General features: G+C 46.0%; 3 protein-coding genes across 3 annotated transcripts; 2 read left to right on the top strand and 1 right to left on the bottom strand.

The window, feature by feature from the left end:
* Nucleotides 1-299: 299 nt before the first annotated feature.
* PADG_07857 (GTP-Rho binding exocyst subunit SEC3) lies at nucleotides 300-4836 on the top strand (the record flags this gene model as incomplete). Its single annotated transcript, XM_010765012.1, has 4 exons — nucleotides 300-495; nucleotides 700-2687; nucleotides 2743-3851; nucleotides 3909-4836. The coding sequence occupies 4 exons, from the start codon at nucleotides 300-302 to the stop codon at nucleotides 4834-4836; spliced, it is 4221 nt and encodes a 1406-aa protein (XP_010763314.1).
* Nucleotides 4837-6848: 2012 nt separating this feature from the next.
* On the top strand, nucleotides 6849-13436 carry PADG_07859 (uncharacterized protein; the record flags this gene model as incomplete). The annotated part of the gene is made up of 1 exon (XM_010765013.1): nucleotides 6849-13436. The coding sequence occupies one exon, from the start codon at nucleotides 6849-6851 to the stop codon at nucleotides 13434-13436; it is 6588 nt and encodes a 2195-aa protein (XP_010763315.1).
* Nucleotides 13437-14600: 1164 nt separating this feature from the next.
* On the bottom strand, nucleotides 14601-16400 carry PADG_07860 (uncharacterized protein; the record flags this gene model as incomplete). Its single annotated transcript, XM_010765014.1, has 1 exon — nucleotides 14601-16400. The coding sequence occupies one exon, from the start codon at nucleotides 16398-16400 to the stop codon at nucleotides 14601-14603; it is 1800 nt and encodes a 599-aa protein (XP_010763316.1).
* Between the last annotated feature and the right edge of the window lie 1773 nt (nucleotides 16401-18173).

Consider the following 18173-nt stretch of genomic DNA (forward strand, 5'->3'; position numbering starts at 1 on the left):
CATTTGGTGCCTGAGCTGCCAAGTCACGTACGCCCTCTTCCCACGGCAACAAGCAACCTCCTTAAATTAACTCTTATTTATGCGCCCTCATATCAACCAACCATCCACGGTCAAACAATCACCTATCAACCACCAACTGCTCCCTGCTGAGCAGCGGCTATCTAACTACTGCTAATTTTAACGTCGCATATATTCTCTTATTCTACATTTTGGACTACTTTACCTCCTTGCAATGTTTAAACTATGCCCGGTGTATCGATGAGCCTCCCGAAGGGTCTCTTTTGGGCGAGCCTGCGAATATGAACGATCGCGAACGCCCTTGGGGCCTGCCTTCCAATGGCCCCGGCCCCAAGGAACGGTGGCCCTTGGTGGATGCATGCAACGGCAGCGGCACAAACCCCGGAGCAGCTGGGATGTCAAGAGCAGAGAAATTCGAACATGAGAAGCGGAGGCTCATTCAGAGCTGCTTTGCCAAACAGGACGCAGATGGCTCCAGTAGGTCCTTATAAAATTGTCCTGTTCCGCTCTCAATTGAATATCCCATATCCGGTGCATCGTTAGCAATTTTTCGGGCAGTTAATACTTCTATATAATTGACACGGCCTCCCGCAAGTCCTATCCCGCAGACTGTTTATCATCGGAATCATTTACCACCCCAATTATGCCCATTTCAATACTGATATGAACTCTCTTGGATAGTTATTGAATCCTATATCACACACATACGAATTACGGAAGATGCGGCCTATCCTTCAAGCCCTCCCCCGCCAGACTCTCCCCCTGAAAATAAAAAACCCCGTTTAGTAATAGTCTCTGTGAGGAAATCCGGAAGGGTTCGCCTCCATAAGGCAAGGGAGAATAGCGACGGTTCATTTTCAGTTGGGAAAACTTGGATGCTGGATGATTTGACGCGTATTCAAATTTACGAACACATGCCTGCATCGAACCCCTCGGAGCAGCAGCAGAAAATGTGGGCATCCAATCTTGGGTTCGTGGTGACCGTATCGAAGCCCTACTATTGGCAGGCTGCCTCGCCAAAGGAAAGGGACTTCTTCATTGGAAGTTTGGTGAAGATATATAAGAAGTATACTGGAGGGAAGGTACCGGAACTACTTGGTTTTGATCCTCGTGATCGAGACGTTATAACCGGCGCTGCATCTCCTGGCCAGCAAGCTGGTCCTCTCATGGGACCTCGCGATTCTCCCATGGGACCTCGTGATCCTCCCCCAGGCCGTTCAGGTGGTTTGGGGCAGCAATCCATATCCCCGCAAACTCAATCCAATCTCTCGCAACCTCCATATGCAGCTGGTCGCCTTCCTGGCCGTGATGGTCTAAGAGAGCTGGGCTGGCAGCCATCCAGGGAACAGTTCCCAAGCAACCCCCCTGGCCAGGATGAAGGACAGCGACTTCGTCCTCAATTTCCTCCGTCTAACCATCCTCAACCAAGGGGCTTTCGTGGTGAGCTGCGTGGTGAGCCGCCTTTGAAGCCAGTCGAACACACTATTCCCAATGATCCTTCAACCCTATCACCACTCCACGCTGGCCCGGCGCCGCGAATGCCACCCGTTGGCGTAGCTCCTTCGCCAAATCCGCTATCAACTTCAATGGGCAACCAACACAGAACGAAGTTTAACAATGAAAATGGCATTCGTCCGGCAAGAGCGCCTGCGCCAAGTGGCAAAGTTTCACCCATCGAATCCAGCAAACAAGCCGCCCCAGATTCTGAACTCAATTTCGATTTGGAGGGCCCCGTTAAACATACTATAGAGGCCGCTAGAAACTCTCCCCTAGAGGAAGATGAGAGCCCTATCGTGCCTGAACCATTAGATTTGCCTAAAATACTTTCATCTTCAATAACCCCCGCTACACCTGCTGAGCCAACTGCAGCGTCCTCGACCGAAGCAGAAGCAGAAACGCATCGTCCAGGCCTTGGCCCAATGGTAAAGAAGAAGCAAACAAAAGACGTGGCCTCTTCACTTCGGAGGGCCGCTAATGCTTACGGCGCGTTTTTTCCTAGAGCCGGAGGAGCGGCAGACAGATTACTGGCAAAAGAGAAGAGCGGGGCTGAGCCAGATAATGTTACCGGTGTGATTTCGGCGCCCCTATCCAGAACTATGACAGATGAGTCCACTAAAACTGCCGCTACTTCAACGGAGTCATCAATTAAAGATGCAGAACCAATCGTGACACCCAAGGAAATGGCTACCGTGCAGGAAGCACCGAGGATTCATGAAGTAGCCAAGGTTCAGGTTTCTGAGCCTGCGTCCTACAACCCACCCCAGCCATCAAACAAGAGTGCTGCTTCAGCAAATGATAATCCGGGAGTTGCTCCCTCAAAAACGGCGCCGTCGCAAGCAGAACGCCGACGCCAACGTCGTAAGGATAATACAGCACAATATTGTACCGCTCTTGCCATCGACCCCAGTATTTTGGAAGGCAGAGGAGGATACTTCGATGATATATTAAGTGATCTCGGATGGGATGGGAAGTTGAGCGAGGACAAACGGATTGAGGACCTTGAAGCAGATGTTCGGCGAGAGATTGGACGGGTACAGGCAAGCAGTTGGCTGGGTCACCTCGAGCTTCAGGAGGGCAAAGTGGACCAGCTCGCAAAGCTGTTTGACAAAACAATTGCTGAGTGCGATGAACTAGATGGTCTCTTGATGTTATATGCACATGAACTAAACGTAAGCCCGCATGTGTTTAATCCCCCTTAATTGTTTGCGTTCTGACAGTCTTTAGACCTTGGCGGACGACGTTGCCTATATCGAAGCTCAATCTCAAGGTTTGCAGGTCCAAACCGCAAACCAAAAGCTTCTGCAAAATGAACTACAAAATCTCCTTAAGACGATTTCCATTTCCTCAACTGACCTCAGCGCCCTTCGGGAAGCATCCCTCAGCAACCCGGATGGCATTCAAGAAACAGAATCTTCCCTTGCTATCTTGTACAAAGCGATGGCGACGATTGATCCTGATATTGGAATAAACAAAAAGAGGCTTGCTGACGCTGCTGGTGATCGGGGTGTCCTTGGCGTGTATGCTGATACTGAAATTGGACAGATGCGCGCAGTGAAGGAGAAAACGGTTGACTACCGTAATGAAGTCCAGCTCTTTCTACAACGTTTGAAGCAATATATGAGCCTTGCTTTTAGAATCGCAGAGCAAAAAATGATGGATTCGATTGCAAACTCCAAATCAGAGAAACTTATTTTGGGTGCCCATGACCACGCCCGGCAAGAACTCTGGATGTATAGCTCGTTGATGCTTTTTGCACGTGAAGTCAGCCCACCGGATTGGAGCGCCATTACCACGCAATATGAGCAACAGATGAAAAAACCATATCAGAACGAGTTTAGGGACAATATACTGGCATGGAAGCGTGAGGCACGGCAACCTACCGGCGATGAGCAGGAATTGTTATTCACTCACCAGGAGAAGGAACGGGATGGAGATGGCATCACAACTGCCGCTCGGAAATTGACAGTGAGGCGAGGCAAAACGGTCCGCGTTGCCGGAAACCCGCGAGCTCCAGGACCAGATAATAATGGGAAAATTGAGCCTTATGAGGTGTTTGGCGGTTCATTGGAAGACACAACGAAGATCATTGCGGAAGAACAAAACTTCGTGGTGAAATTCTTTCATCTCAACTCACTGTCAAACATTGAGTTCCCAGATCTGGTCGCTGCTGCTCGACCAGAGGATAGAAGACCGCCAATATTCAGCGTCAATGAGTTATATGATCCGGACCGTGACATGGCTAAGAAAGTCGAGCAGATTATGGATGAAATATTTTCTCCCTGGACTTCTGATATGCAGAGTTTAGCGGGGTGGGCCTCTAGAGCTGAACCTCTGTAAGTTTATTTCCCAAACATGCTGAACTCATCTATTACGACTGACACGATACGTAGGCAAGGAGTTGGTGTATTATTTGCTTTAGAGAGGAAGATATCTGCTTTTGATGAAACGAGCCAGGAATTCATCGTTCGCAATCTCCAGAAAATACATTCTCATTTTATGGGGCTCTTCAATCGGTTTGTCGAAGAGCAAATCCGTGCTATCGAAGAGACAAAGGTCAAAGTCAAGAAACGTAAAGGGGTTATCTCGTTCATGCGAACTTTCCCTAATTTCTCTGCAACGATCGAAAATATGATCTCATTATCCACCCAAGAGACGCTCGACATACGGCTCTGTGTAAATGAAGCCTACGAGAAAATAATCCGCGCCATGTGGGACAGTTTGAAATTTATCGCCAAAGAAGCGCCCGGTCAGCAAACCGTCTCATCAGGAGGTGCTCAAGACCCAGAAGACAAAGAAGCGCTTAATTATCACATTCTCTTGATTGAGAATATGAATCATTACCTCGAAGAGGTTGACTGCCGCGATAACCTCGTTCTGACCGAATGGAAGGATCGTGCAACACACGACTTACAAGAGCACTTACGGCTGTATATTGATGCAGTAATTCGCCGACCCCTCGGTAAACTGCTTGACTTCATCGAATCGACAGAATCCCTCCTTCAGACCGCAGCCACACCAACCGATATCGCCCTCCGCACCAGCCATTCGCGCATCCTCGTTAAGAAACTTCTCACTTCGTTTGACGCCAAGGAGTTGCGAAGGGGCATCGATGCTCTGAAGAAGCGTATCGAGAAGCATTTCGGAGACGCGGATGATCCGGGCGTTTCGCGCAGTTTGGTGGTAAAGGTGTTGAAGGAATGTGAATCGCGGTATTCCGATGTACATGATCGTTCGAGACGGATTATTGAGCTGGTTTATGAAGGGCAGGTGGAATTGGAGTGGCGGAAAGAGGAGGCTGCATCGATGTTCAAGAGATGATATACATTGAGCCTTTTCATACGTTTGTCACGCTAGATTATTTTCTCTTTTATTGCGATTTTTTGGATGTGGTATTATTGGCGTTCCTCCTGTAAGGGGTTGAACCCGAGTTTGGCCCTTGATTGTGTTTTAACCTTTGTTTAATTTTTGGTACTCATTCTCATTCTCCCTCTACCTGCGGTTTATTTGTCAATTCGTCATATCCTCCCACAATTTTTTTTCCCATCATCTATATTCCCTTACAAATACGATTTCCATCTTCTGGTTACTTCCTTTTTGATCGGACTTGCCCTTTCTTAACCTACACCTTTTACCCCCTTTTTTTGATCTATTTTCTACATCGAATTCCTTTGACGAAACTCATTGTGAAACTACGACCTATTAATGCTTGCTTGCTCTTACAAAGTTTACTCGATAAGTATCAACTAGGTTGTCGAGTGCTAATATTCCAGGGGGCAAATTCAGAGGATATCAGGAATAAGCATAAATAATGTTTAGAACTGTCAGGGGAAAGTTAGAATACGGATACTCTCCACACCATCTCCAAGAGAACGGGGATACGGGATTGAAGATGAGCAAAATTGAGAAGGTCTCTGAGCCAATAAAAAATGAGTTAACAATCTGAGACGTCATCATCCAAATTGTTTTATATATGTCCAAGAAGCAACCGATAAATGACCGACTATGAATATATTTCAATACTCCTTTTAATCCTAGCACAAGGCTGTCAGTTAAACAGTTAATCCTAGCGGTCTCAGGCCCGATTCCCCCCGAGGGCAAGTTTAGAGTTGTCGGGGGGGGGTAGCCGGATGATAACGTTTAAATATAGTTAACTGCACCGTAAATATTTACGAATTCAGAAACAGAGTTTGTTGCAGACTCGAGTCCATTATTGGTATACGCAAATGCGGTTCCAAGGATCAGACACATGCCTTTCTTTATTTACATGCACCTCCCAACCTCCACCTGCACCAACGACGGTTCGTTGCTCTCAACCCCTCAACGTAGCAATGCATGCAGCTGGTTATGCTGCTATCCATCTCCACCGCCCATTGTCGAATTCGTGCTCTTCCCCATCAATCCCACCTTAAATAACTAACTAAGAACCAACTAAACTCTGCCACCGGGTCATCCGATGTCCAAAAGAGATTCGAATAGAGGGAGGGAAAGAAAAGGAAAAACCAGTTAAGCTCCGGACTAACGCAACATCCCTCACTCCTCCAGACCCAAGTGGGAAGAATTGAGGGCACAGAAATCAACGGCGGCTGAAATATCAAGAACAAACCTTGGAAACCTGCAGGGTTTTCGATCAAATTTATTAATTGACTGACGACGGAGTAAATAAATCTTGTGTCCTTCCAACATCTAGCGCCTGTTGACAACAACCAATTGACCAACAAGCAGGCAAGCTTGGAAGTTTTTTGACCAAGATATCTCCCCCGTCTGGTCAGCACAGAAAAAAGAAAAGAAAAGAAAAGAAAAGAACGAAAAATTCTACTGGCATTCACATCCATCTTCTTGTTTTGGGGGACCCTTAAATGTCTGTGCGCCTCAGGGGCGTTGATCTAGCGAGGTTCTTCCACCGATCTCAACCCATCTATTGTCCGTCCTTCTCCCTCGCTAGCATCGATCGAACCCGTGCAGTGGGCTTGATCCTCTCCGTCCGTCTGGTATGTATCATTATTCATTGCTATCTGAGCTTTCTACCGAGGGTTTTCTTGCAAATTGATGCGATTGCTGATGTGACTCTCTCTATTTCTCCGTAGTGGTTTCAAGTCGCGGGTGCATTTGCCCTTCAGTTATCCGGAGACCGAGCCATTGCTTCTGAATGTAACAGCCTTACCAACCGGACAAAGGCTTCGTTGCGCTGCCGACCGTGCTCTCTCTCCTCTTCTATCCTGTCTTTTGCCTATAACACTTGGCTTCTTCTTCTTCTTCTACTTCTTCTTTCTCACCTTTAATTTTTAATTAACGTTTCCATATCCGCATTCCATTCCCTCATTACATACACAATGCCCTGGCGACCACTTCCACGAATCGCCTTTGCAGTCGCTATCTACCCTTTCCAACCTTCCTCTCCTGCAGACCTTCCATTAGAACTGGGCGATGAACTTTACATAATTGAACAGGGTGGGATAAATGGCTCGTGGTATCGGGGTTATCTTGTTGCGCCTCCTTCGCTGCTTGCCGGCCTGACTAGCGTCAAAGGCCGTACACTTGAGGCACGCGTGTTTTCAGGAATCTTCCCCAAGAATTGCGTAGAAGTGCGGGAAGTCTTGGGTGATTCAGATGGGTCAAAGGATGGCAGATTAAGCACTGAGCCTGTCCCGAGGAGATATGCTGGCTCAACAACGAGCGCCGGGTCTCTGGAGGACAGCTTTTCTGCCGTGGATAGCAAGACGCTTCACAACGGTGAAGGGGATCTGAAAGCGTCGCAGAAAAAGATGTCCCAAATTACGATTATCAAACTAGAGGAGGATGGAACCAGACGGCGGTCTGTGTCTCCATCTTTACCATTGACGCCAATATCCCTAGGCCCTCGCGACCCAAACACTACAAAACCACCTGCTCCAGTGCCCATGCTTAAAATCGGTGACGAGACCCCCACATCGGTTTCGGAACCTCTCGTTGATGAGATCGCTTCGTGTTTGCGCGAATGGCATTCCACAAACATCCACCAACTGCTCCTGGCTCGCCAATACACAACGCTGGAGAGCTTGTCGAATATTGTCTTGGAACTAGATCTTGCGCGACGACAGCTGCTGCACAATATCCTAACAGCTCAAGAGCTTGCAACTTTGCGTGAGGAGACAGTTTGGAATCTTGTGCGGGGAAATAAAATGCTTAGCGGAGAAGTGGTTGTGCGCGACCCGAAGCAACGAGGGCGCCTACTTACCGGAGATGATTCAGCCACGGAACTCACCAAGCTGCAGTCTGAGATGAGCATGCTCGACAGTGGACTCACTCCTCAAGTCGACAATATCTCGCTTCACCACGTTCTTTTCGAAGTGAACGCTGTTTCTGGAACCGATGCGAATTCGGTAATCCTTGGTATCAGCTTATGGTTGAAACAAGCCAATGGTGATACTAGACAACTTTCAGAAACTTACACTTTAGATCTCCCAGCCGTAGAAACCTTCTCAAACCTGGTTGACAATACAAAGATGAAGACGCTCTTTACAGAATTGAGTGCATCGGATATTGGCGAAGGTTCCAACTCCGATTCCAAGCTTTACCTTGTCATCAAGGCCATGGGACCTGAATCACCAAGAATTGACGCGCCACCAAAGACTCGATCATCAAGTTCCCGCGATGGATCGTTCTCAAATAAAGTTTCTTCTAGTCTCAACAGTGCAGGTAAGGGCAGCTTAAAGGGTAGACGGAGTATGATGTGGGGCCATAAATCTAGGGGTTCAGGTCTCGAGGTGGGCAAAGAACCGTCAAGATCTCTATCACAATCAAGTGACTCCGTTACAGCTAAGCCCAACAAGCCCGACACCCCAGGAAAAGAACCTACAGTTATTCGGACAGTGGGAGTTGGCGCTCTGGAAATCGGGTCGCTGCTCAAGCAAAACAAGGAGGTCGAGCAGGTCATCAACTTTTGGTCTCCCGTTGGTGAAAATGATGAAGAGGGTAACTATTCTGAGGGCTTCGATGAGGTCATACAGTCCCTTCTTTATAGCCCAACTGGTCAATATGTGAGATCCCATCGCATCTCGAGAGTGCATTCACACCTCCACCCATTCACCAGCAACGATGCTGAGACGCTTGTACGAAACAACCCTACATCGCTGCATAACGTTGCGCAAACAAAGCGAATAGGATTTACCGGTGCGCCCACTAAACCAAGATCCGATATCTATATCACGATAAATCGTGCAACCATTTCACAAGACGCATTGCTTTCTCATCCGATTAACGGCCAGCTTCCTGTTCCACAGATGACCGGTCTACGAAACCTCCAGTTGACCGTTGAAGTCCGCAATGCGGCAGGTGTACGTCTTGAACATTGTATTTACCCTTCTTCTAACGGGCCAGGTCAAACTGCGTGGAGAACTACGGTTACACAAAGAGGCTCACCCTGGAATCAATCGATTCGATTAAACATTCCTGCTGATGAAGTTCCCGGTTCCCATCTTATAATGAGCGTAGCTGACGCTCCCGAGTTTCCATTTGCTCTAAGCTGGATGCCATTGTGGGATCAACAGGCATTTATTCGTGATGGTCCTCACTCTCTGTTATTGTATGCCTATGACAAATCTACCTCGAGCATTGAAAATGGGCGTGGAGCCTACCTCTCCCTTCCCTGGAGTGCACTTGGGAAAAACGAATCTGCTAAAGATGAAGCTGTTACTGGTCCCCTAGCAACATTATCCATAGAAACTGACCTCTGCAGTACGGAGTACTCCCAGGATCAAGTTATTCTGGGCCTTATCGGCTGGCGAGAACGGTCCGCAACGGAAGTTCTAGCACTTTTGAAAAGGATCGTTTTCGTCCCAGAAATAGAAATAGTGAAGCAGTTGCGGGATGTGTTCGATGCGCTGTTTGGGATTATTGTGGAGAATGCTGGGAATGAGGAGTATGAAGATCTCGTTTTCAATGACTTGGTTACTGTCCTTGGCATCGTACATGATCGTCGATTTAACCTTGGTCCCTTGGTCGACCATTACGCTGAAAAGCAGTTCAACTTTCCCTTTGCTACATCCTGTCTAATCCGGAGCTATTGCCGCCTTCTCCAAGCTACTCCTGATTCTCAACAGTCTCGTAACCTCCGTGCAGCTTTCAAGGTTGGCCGACATCTGCTAAAATTTATAATCAACGCCAGGGAGCAGCAAAAGGTAAAGGAGGAAGGTATTGGTATCACCAAAGTTCAGTCGACCTTCAACCGTGATTTGCATTTTATTTTCCAGTCTGTGGAATCCCTCATGCAAAATCCTTCTCCGATCCTAGTCGGGAGTAAGACTTTGGTAGTTCAGCATTTCCATACCTGGCTGCCCGAACTTTCAAATGCCTTGACCAAGGAAGAAATCATGAATATTGCCTTGAGCTTTATGGATGCCTGCAAAGATGTGAAGAGCATGCTTATCCTTTACAAGCTGGTTCTGATTCTTAATTATATCCAACTTCCACTTTTCGAGTCCGTGAAAGATAGGCAGACTCTATATACCTGCTGTATCGGTTGGCTTGCTCCGTACTGGGGACGAACCAGTGATGCCAATGACCAGTATCGAGACCAAGTTCGGCTCTGTTCGTCAATTGTTGCAGAGCAGCTGAAGCACCCCTCTCCTGAACTGTATGCATACATGCCGAAGGCTGTAGCATCGTACTGCGCTCTCGTTGGGGATGGTGTTGAAGAAACAAATTGGTTGTCAATGCTGTTCAGTAAATCTTTCCCTTTCCAGCTCAAGCAGTCAAAAATAAAGCAGAAATTCGAAGAAAGTCTCGTTGAACTTGCAGCCATTATTGCCTCTCTTGCGAAAATACCGAACCCGACACCGCTTTTGCTCAAGGATGAAGATCTCGCCTTGTTTTTGACACAGTCTCTCCAAACCCACAAATCTATTCTTAGCTGTGAGGCTTATCCCTCTACATGGCTGAGTGTACACATCTATCATCACCGATCGACCATGAAGAGCTTGGAATACCTGTCAACAATGCTCATCAGCTCATTCCTTCCCCCTCCCGATGATGCGGATAATTTCGACATGGAACTGTGGAAATTATTCTTTGACACATTGTTGAAGCTTGTATCAAGTGATGCCCTCGCACTCGAAACATTCCCCGAGCAGAAACGCCGGGCAGTATGGAAGATTGCTGGTGATGTGCGAGAGCACGGCGCTGATTTGTTACAGAGGACCTGGGAGTCTATTGGTTGGGATACCACTGCGGACGAACAAGAGCGCTATGGTTTGAAGAAGCTGGGCGGATATCAGGTTCAATATGTTCCTACCCTTGTCTCTCCGATTATCGAACTCTGCCTCAGCATACACGAAGGCCTTCGACACGTTGCAGTGCGAATTCTGCAGACCATGATAGTTAGCGAATGGCAATTGAATGAAGACCTTTCTATAGTGGAAGCAGAAATAATATCCAGTTTGGATCTCCTGTTCAAAACTAAGAACATTAGCGAGAGTGGGACGCAGAAATTGTTTATCAGCGAGTTACTAGACCTTTTTGAAACAAGCACCTCAAATCCTGATGCTGAGCTTCTTGTTGCGTTGAAGGAACTTGTTGCTACTGTCGATGAGTTGCTAGATCTTTTGGTTGCATCTCATAATGGAAACATTACGGAGAGTCTCAACACCTTGAAGCTGATGGAGTTTATGAAAGACATGGACAAGGAAGATATATTTATACGATACGTGCATGAACTCGCCCGTGGACAGGTTGCGGCACGTAATTATACCGAAGCTGGTCTTGCCCTTCAGCTCCATGCTGATCTTTATGATTGGGACCTTTCCAAGCTGGTACCTACTCTCACGAACCCCGCTTTCCCCGAACAGACATCCTTTGAGCGAAAAGAGGCGCTCTATTTTGAAATAATTCAACACTTTGAAGACGGTAAGGCCTGGGCACATGCCCTATCCTGCTATAGGAAACTTGCCCATTATTACGAGCACATGACACTTGATTTCTCAAAACTGTCAAGAACTAAGGCATCGATGGCCAAAATTTATGATCAGATTGTGAAAGATACCAATCCACCTCAGAGATATTTCCGCGTCACGTTCAAAGGTCTTGGATTCCCAACTAGTCTACGGGATAAGCAGTATATCTTCGAAGGGTCTCCGACTGATCGGATGGCTACTTTTACAGATCGTATGCAAAAGGAATATCCAGCAGCTCAGATCATATCATCGGATGAGCCTGAGGACGTTGAGGGGCAATTCTTGCAGATATCTGCCGTCAGTGTACACAGGGATATGAATCACACTGTCTACCAGCGGTCCAAGGTGCCTCATTCAGTTCGAGAGCATCTATTGACCTCCCTACCCTCTCAATTTTCCGTCACATCAAAACGACATACTAGTGGAGATAATGTAAAAGAACAATGGGTCGCAAAAACGATTTACACGACTGCGGAACCTTTTCCGAATATCCTCAGGAGAAGTGAAATTGTATCTACGGATGAAATTGTCCTGACTCCTCTCCAAACGGCTATTGAGCGGACTTGGCGTAAAACAAACGAGCTCCTGCTTTTAGAGAGACGAGCTTCCTCTGAGAATGACTTGAATCTGACGGGTCTAACTGATGTGTTAACCAATCTGCTTGATCTCGAATCATCGCATTCAGGCTGCGTTGCTCTTTACAGACAGTTTTTGCTAGATGAAAGTCAGGCGGCCATGAATTTGCATGATGGTGAGGATGACGAGGGCCAAATTGCACACCCCATCGATCCTTTAAACAACGCTCTGGCTGTTGCACTCATCGATCACGCTCTTGCAATAAAGCGCTGCTTAGCATTGTACAGTCGCCCCGCTTACCAGGCTACCCAGGCGGAACTCACACGTCGTTTCGAGTTTGCCTTTGCCCCTGAAGTTGCCTCTCTCACACCTGTCTGCAACACACCAGAAACGGAAGAACCGCCCAATCTCCCCGGGGACCATTCCGAACCTTTAATCTCCTCTCGACCACAACCCATCACAAACGCCCGCTCCATCAGTCCCGAGCAGGACCTCATTCGCGCCGCTCGCCAGCAGGACAATCCTTCCCACACCAAACATAACCACGAGAAATCCATCAGCACGCATCGAATCAGTTTGAATCCCTTCAAACGCTCCAATCATACCGCCAACAACTCAACCTCCACCATTACAGCTACTGCCAACGATGCGCGCCAGCAATCTGAATCTAAGCTCAACGGAACACACACATCGCGTCCCTCAACCGCGAAAACAGACGGCGCGGACGCCGTCTCTGTCACCCCTAGCCGTGCAGCGAGTCGACGGTCACGTACACGAGGCGGTGACACCCCCTCTAAAAGACGTAGCTGGTTTGGAGGGGGTGGCGGAAATGATACACACAAAAATAGCTCACCCATCTCTGCCCCTGCCACATCCACAGAGGATATTCGTACAACGCAGCAGCGGATCATGAAACGGGCACGATCATCTCGATCACATAAAGGGAGGAATGAGAACAATGTTTCCTCCCCCTACAACACGGAAAAGAGTACTGGCGGTGTCGTCATCAGCAGCATCAGCAATGCCGCAGCGAAGATGAGCCAGATTACACGGACGGTGTCTGGTGGGACACATGGGAACAATGGCAATAATAATGTTACGAGTGCAAGCAACGCTCACCCCGTGACATCGGAGCGGCTTGGGGCGAAAACTGCGATGGGGGGGACGGCCACCAGTTCCCAGAATAATCATGGAAAGAATCACATTTACGAGGACAATAGTGTGATTAATAGTAGTAGTATTACGGCAAGTAGGGCACCTGTCGATGGCTCTGCTAACGCTAATACCGGGGGTGGTGGAGGTGGAGTTCGAGACTCTGTGATGAAGCGATTGAGCATGCTGAAGGCTGGGAGGAAGGCAACTAGACTTAATGTTCGGGACGGGGGCAGGACTGGGGGAACGTTGAAGGAGGAGTGAGAGGTTATTATTATTATTATTATTATTATATTGGGTACATACTTCGGTTCTCTCACCAGAGAATCTTTTAAGATTCTCTTTTTCTGGTCTTTTTTTGTTCAGATTTCATTTCATTCTGCTCCTTTCTCACTTATTCTCTTCTTATTGTCCTTGCTTTCCTGCTAATATTCTCCTCAGCCTCCATTTCCATTTCTATATTCACATATATTTTATCCTGTTTTATTAGATTTATACCTGTTTTGTATGGAGGCAGCAGAATCGCATCATGAAGGAAGTGATAAACATTTAAAAGACGGATCAGGACCAGGGGTATATTTATATTTACCTCTTTCTCTTCCCCTCTATTGTCATACTCTCTCGTTTCTTCTTCTCCGGCTCGTGTTGTGTTTATATTCCATTCGTCATGGTCTTTCCCTTGCCATAGATTCCTAGGCAAATCAGACTCTCAAAGAGAATGCATACCAATTTTCGTGCCACATACGTGGAAAGTGATGATGGATTTGCAGAGTTTGAAATAACTATGATTGGCTTCTTGGCTTGTTTTATTACATCCCTCTTTCTTCACAAGGGTTTGTTTTTTGCTACAGATACTGTTTCTTTTCCGTCCTCTACATTTCGTTGAGTGAGTAGTTTCTTTTTATTATTGTTGTTTTTCGTAATTACCTCAATTTCTAATTTTATGATTTGATATTATCCCACTTTGCTTTTTTATTACTCGTTTATATAGCTACTCTTTTCTCCAAAATACAAGGTCATGCTTCATATTGCATTCGTTTGTGGTATTCATCAATTTATTTATCTGACTTTGAGGAATTATAAAAGCCAACTAGTAACTACTCCGTATTTTCATTACTTAAGGATTTTTCTCTCCATTCTTCAAGTAACATCGCACACCTTAAGACACATTGCGAAGCTCATTTATAATTCCAATATTTATTCTCGTTGCTACCTAACGTTACCTGCAGCATTGGCAAAAACAAGGAGACAATTAACAATTCAATGACTAATGAGTTGAATATGGCATCACATATGCCCATGAGTAGAAGTAAAAATGAGTCAAACTAAGACCAAAGAGAATATCTAAAAATATGTTATGTCCATGAAAAGAAAAAATGGGAGAAAAGACTGTCACTATCAGGTAGACCACCTAAAACACTCTCGCCCTCATGTAATAACTGACTGGTTATAGTTCAAATCACATGCGTGCGGATGCTGCAAGCAATACTTGGGCTGCAGCGGTGCAGCCTGAACCTTATTCGCCAACAAATACTCTCGGAAATTCAGAATGCGCGCCGTCATCTCAGTCGTTCTCTTGTGGCCCGTAGCATTGACATTGCCAGACCAAGCGAGTTCACCCAACGCAGCGGCACGTGGCCAAAACTTGGATGAAATCACCACATCGTCGACCTGCTCAGACCACAGCGGTGCGGTAACGCCAATAACATGCTTCTTTTCATCCTCAGTCAGGCCGTCGGTGAAGTCGTAGTCATAGATACGCTGCCAGGTCTTATAAGGGGCGCACCAAGAGCCACCAGGACCGAGGTAGTTGAAGCTGGGGGTGCCTTCGTTAGGGTTGGACATTACATTGTAGCGGTGGTCATTGCCAACCCAGCCACCGTGGCCGCAGTCGAGATAGAAGAAGACCGCAGAAGAGACAATGACATCGTGGCCCATGCTAGTTAACTTTTTGATGTTGGTGAGGCCGTTGTTCCAGCTCTGCATGATGACATCTTTGGGGATGTTGTCAGCGTGCATGCCGGCAAGTACCATGTCTTCCCACATGATGAGGCGGCGAGCTTTGTGGTCCTGGAAGATTGGCATGGATTTCTCAACCCATAGCGCGAGGAGGTCGTTGAAGTTGCGCGATTTGTCCTCAGCGAACCATTCGCGGATATTGCTGCTGAAGTTGAAGCAGTTGGGGTGCACTTCGTCGCCGCCAACATGGAAGAAGTTATCAGGGAAATAGCTGGTAAGTTCCTTGTAGACATTTCCCACTACTTCGTAGGTTTTGTCGTAAACCATGTCGAGTTGACCCGGGTTAGGCTCGACAGCTGTATGCAGTTCCCAGACGTCGTTTGACCACCAGGAATCCGCACAGGTGACCATCTTGGGATCGACTTGTTGCCAGCCCGATGCTGAATGGCCTGGCAGGTCTGCTTCGGGGATGACGCGAATGGCACGTGCGCGGGCATACTCGACAATTCTTTTGATGTCTTGCGCAGTGTAAACTTCCCGAGGTGAATAGGCGTCATTGGTCATCTCTGGGTAGGAGTTCATTTTGATTGGCCAAGACTGGGAGTCGTAGAGATGCCAATGGAGAACGTTGAGTTTTGCCAATGCCATGCCGTCGATCTGCTCTTTGATTTTATCGACGCTGATGTAGTTGCGGCCGGTATCAATCATGATTCCCCGATATGGATACAGAGGCTTGTCTTTGATTGAGACTGCCTGTTCGACAATGAGGCCTCCTTTCTCGCAGGCAATAACAAGCTGTTGCAAAGTTGTAAAGGCATGAATAGCTCCCCAGATAGTGTTGGCTAAGATCTCAATAGCACCCGAGCCTTTTTTAATATCCAGAGTGTAAGATTCGTCGACGCCGTGCTGTAATTCCGACTTATGATCTTTGATTGTAACATTGATATGTCTAAGAGTTGGGCCCGGTGAGCCGTCACGTTTGCTCTTTGGGAATGGAACAAATGTCGGAATCTGTTTTTCGAGAGCAGCGGGAACCCATTTGATAGTTGTAATGGCACTGAGCGTACGGTTCCATGCGTCCCTGACAAGAGGGTGGTCGCATCCTCTGCACCAGATAGCTCTAGAAAATGGAATTGGCCCCGATTTGCTCCACGTTATTTCAGCGGGGGCCGGCAAAGGGTTGACCTTGACACGGTCTTCAGCAGATCCCACCGCTGTGGCCAAGAGGGTAGCTGTGACCACAGCCTGAAACAGCCCGTGGGCGTGCATATTTCAACCGGTTGAAAAGATCAACTGAAGTGAAGGCTGAAGGCTTATTGAGTTCCCTTCTTTGATCGTACATTTTGTTTTTCAATGTTGGAGACGGGATGCAGTACCCTTTATATGGTTGCTGGGGTTGGAGATGGAGATCGGCACTCATGGTTCTCAGCTACCAGCCATCCCGGAAAATAGAGAAGTTGGTCCCTTGAAATGCGCGAGAGAGAAAAAAAAAAAACAAATGAAAAGGCGCCGCAAAAGCTAGGTAGGACTGATCCTTTCCCATGCAACCTCGTCCTTGAATTAAAACGAGGAGAGGCGCGGATGCGTGGGGAGACATGCAGTGTGACATGGCAAGCAGTAAATGTTTACAGTGCATGTAACTCACTGCTCTTTCTCCACAGTGCAAAAATGATTGCATTTGCGTCAAGAAGCCTTCATTGTTGGTTGAATGGATGAGTCGTTGTTGATTCTCTGAATCTCCATCAACAGTCCTCCGTGGCCGGAACAAATGCTAGGCAGGTTGCTAAGCTGTTGGATGCAACGTAAAGTTTGCAGGCTGAGCCCCCCTGTTGGCCGCCACTGCAACTGTGAAGAATATCATCTAATTAGTGGAACATATAGTTAGGGGGAAGGTTGGCTGCCCTATAATAATAACCAGTGCTAATACTAATAGTGTATTAGCTGAATGTGGTTTTAAAAGGTTGAACACGGTTGAAAATCTCGACTGAAAAAAGTCTTTGACATGATCTAAACTTCCAGATCATGACATTTCTCTGTCATTAAAACCAATTATATTCAACATACATCCCACACAAATCTTTATATGATTTTAATGATAGTTAGTGGTTTTGTTATTATATTTCATAGTTGGATTAGACTTTTAACTTTATTCTAATTTTTAATTTTAATCTTAATTTTAATCTAACTTTAGTTTATTTTAACTCTGGTAGTTGAATTGCTAAAATTAATCTATGAATCAGATGAATGGATAAATGTTGGATATTATAAGAAAATTATGTTTCAACTGAAATATTATAGCAACATGACAATATCAACGAACACTGAGACAATTTGTCTATATATAATAGCGAGATTATCAGTGATTAGTTTGAATTATAAAAAATTATTAACTTTGCAATATTACCTATATACTTTTTTTTACTTATTATTCTCTATTTAACTATGTTTATTTAGTCTATTAGTCATCTCATATGATCCAAGACTTTAATGTTTAAGATGATAAGATTAAATGAATAAAGTAATAATATATAAAATATATTGAAAATAAATACAATCAGTTATTCATCATATATATTAATTTTTATAGGAATTTCAGGGATTTTTTTTTTTTTTCAAAATTTATATATATTCAATAATCAGCTTTTAAAATATACGCACCTTTTTAATTTAAAAAACAAAAAGTAGTAGCTAGCCAGTAAGTTGATTTATTTTATTAAATTTCATAATGAATTTATAAGTTACAGAGAATATATAATTGAAAACTATCTATCTATATAAAATTAATAATTTCTCTTATCTTCACAATCATTAATTTAAATCTTTAAAAATTGTATGATAGTTTTATCTAACTACGTATATGCCGTGTACCATTTAATTTCAATTTAGACTGTTCCCGATCATTTTCTGTCGGTGGTCAGTCGGTTTATTATCAGGCGGACTCTGGTAGTCAGCTCCTTAGCACAGCTTGGGGGCGCCGGCCCTGACATCCTGCAACATTTGAGCACTTGCGCTGGGAACCAGCCAGAATGCATCCAGGCTCCA

Source organism: Paracoccidioides brasiliensis, assembly GCF_000150735.1.
Source record: "Paracoccidioides brasiliensis Pb18 unplaced genomic scaffold supercont2.13, whole genome shotgun sequence".
Classification (NCBI taxonomy): Eukaryota; Fungi; Ascomycota; class Eurotiomycetes; order Onygenales; family Ajellomycetaceae; genus Paracoccidioides; species Paracoccidioides brasiliensis.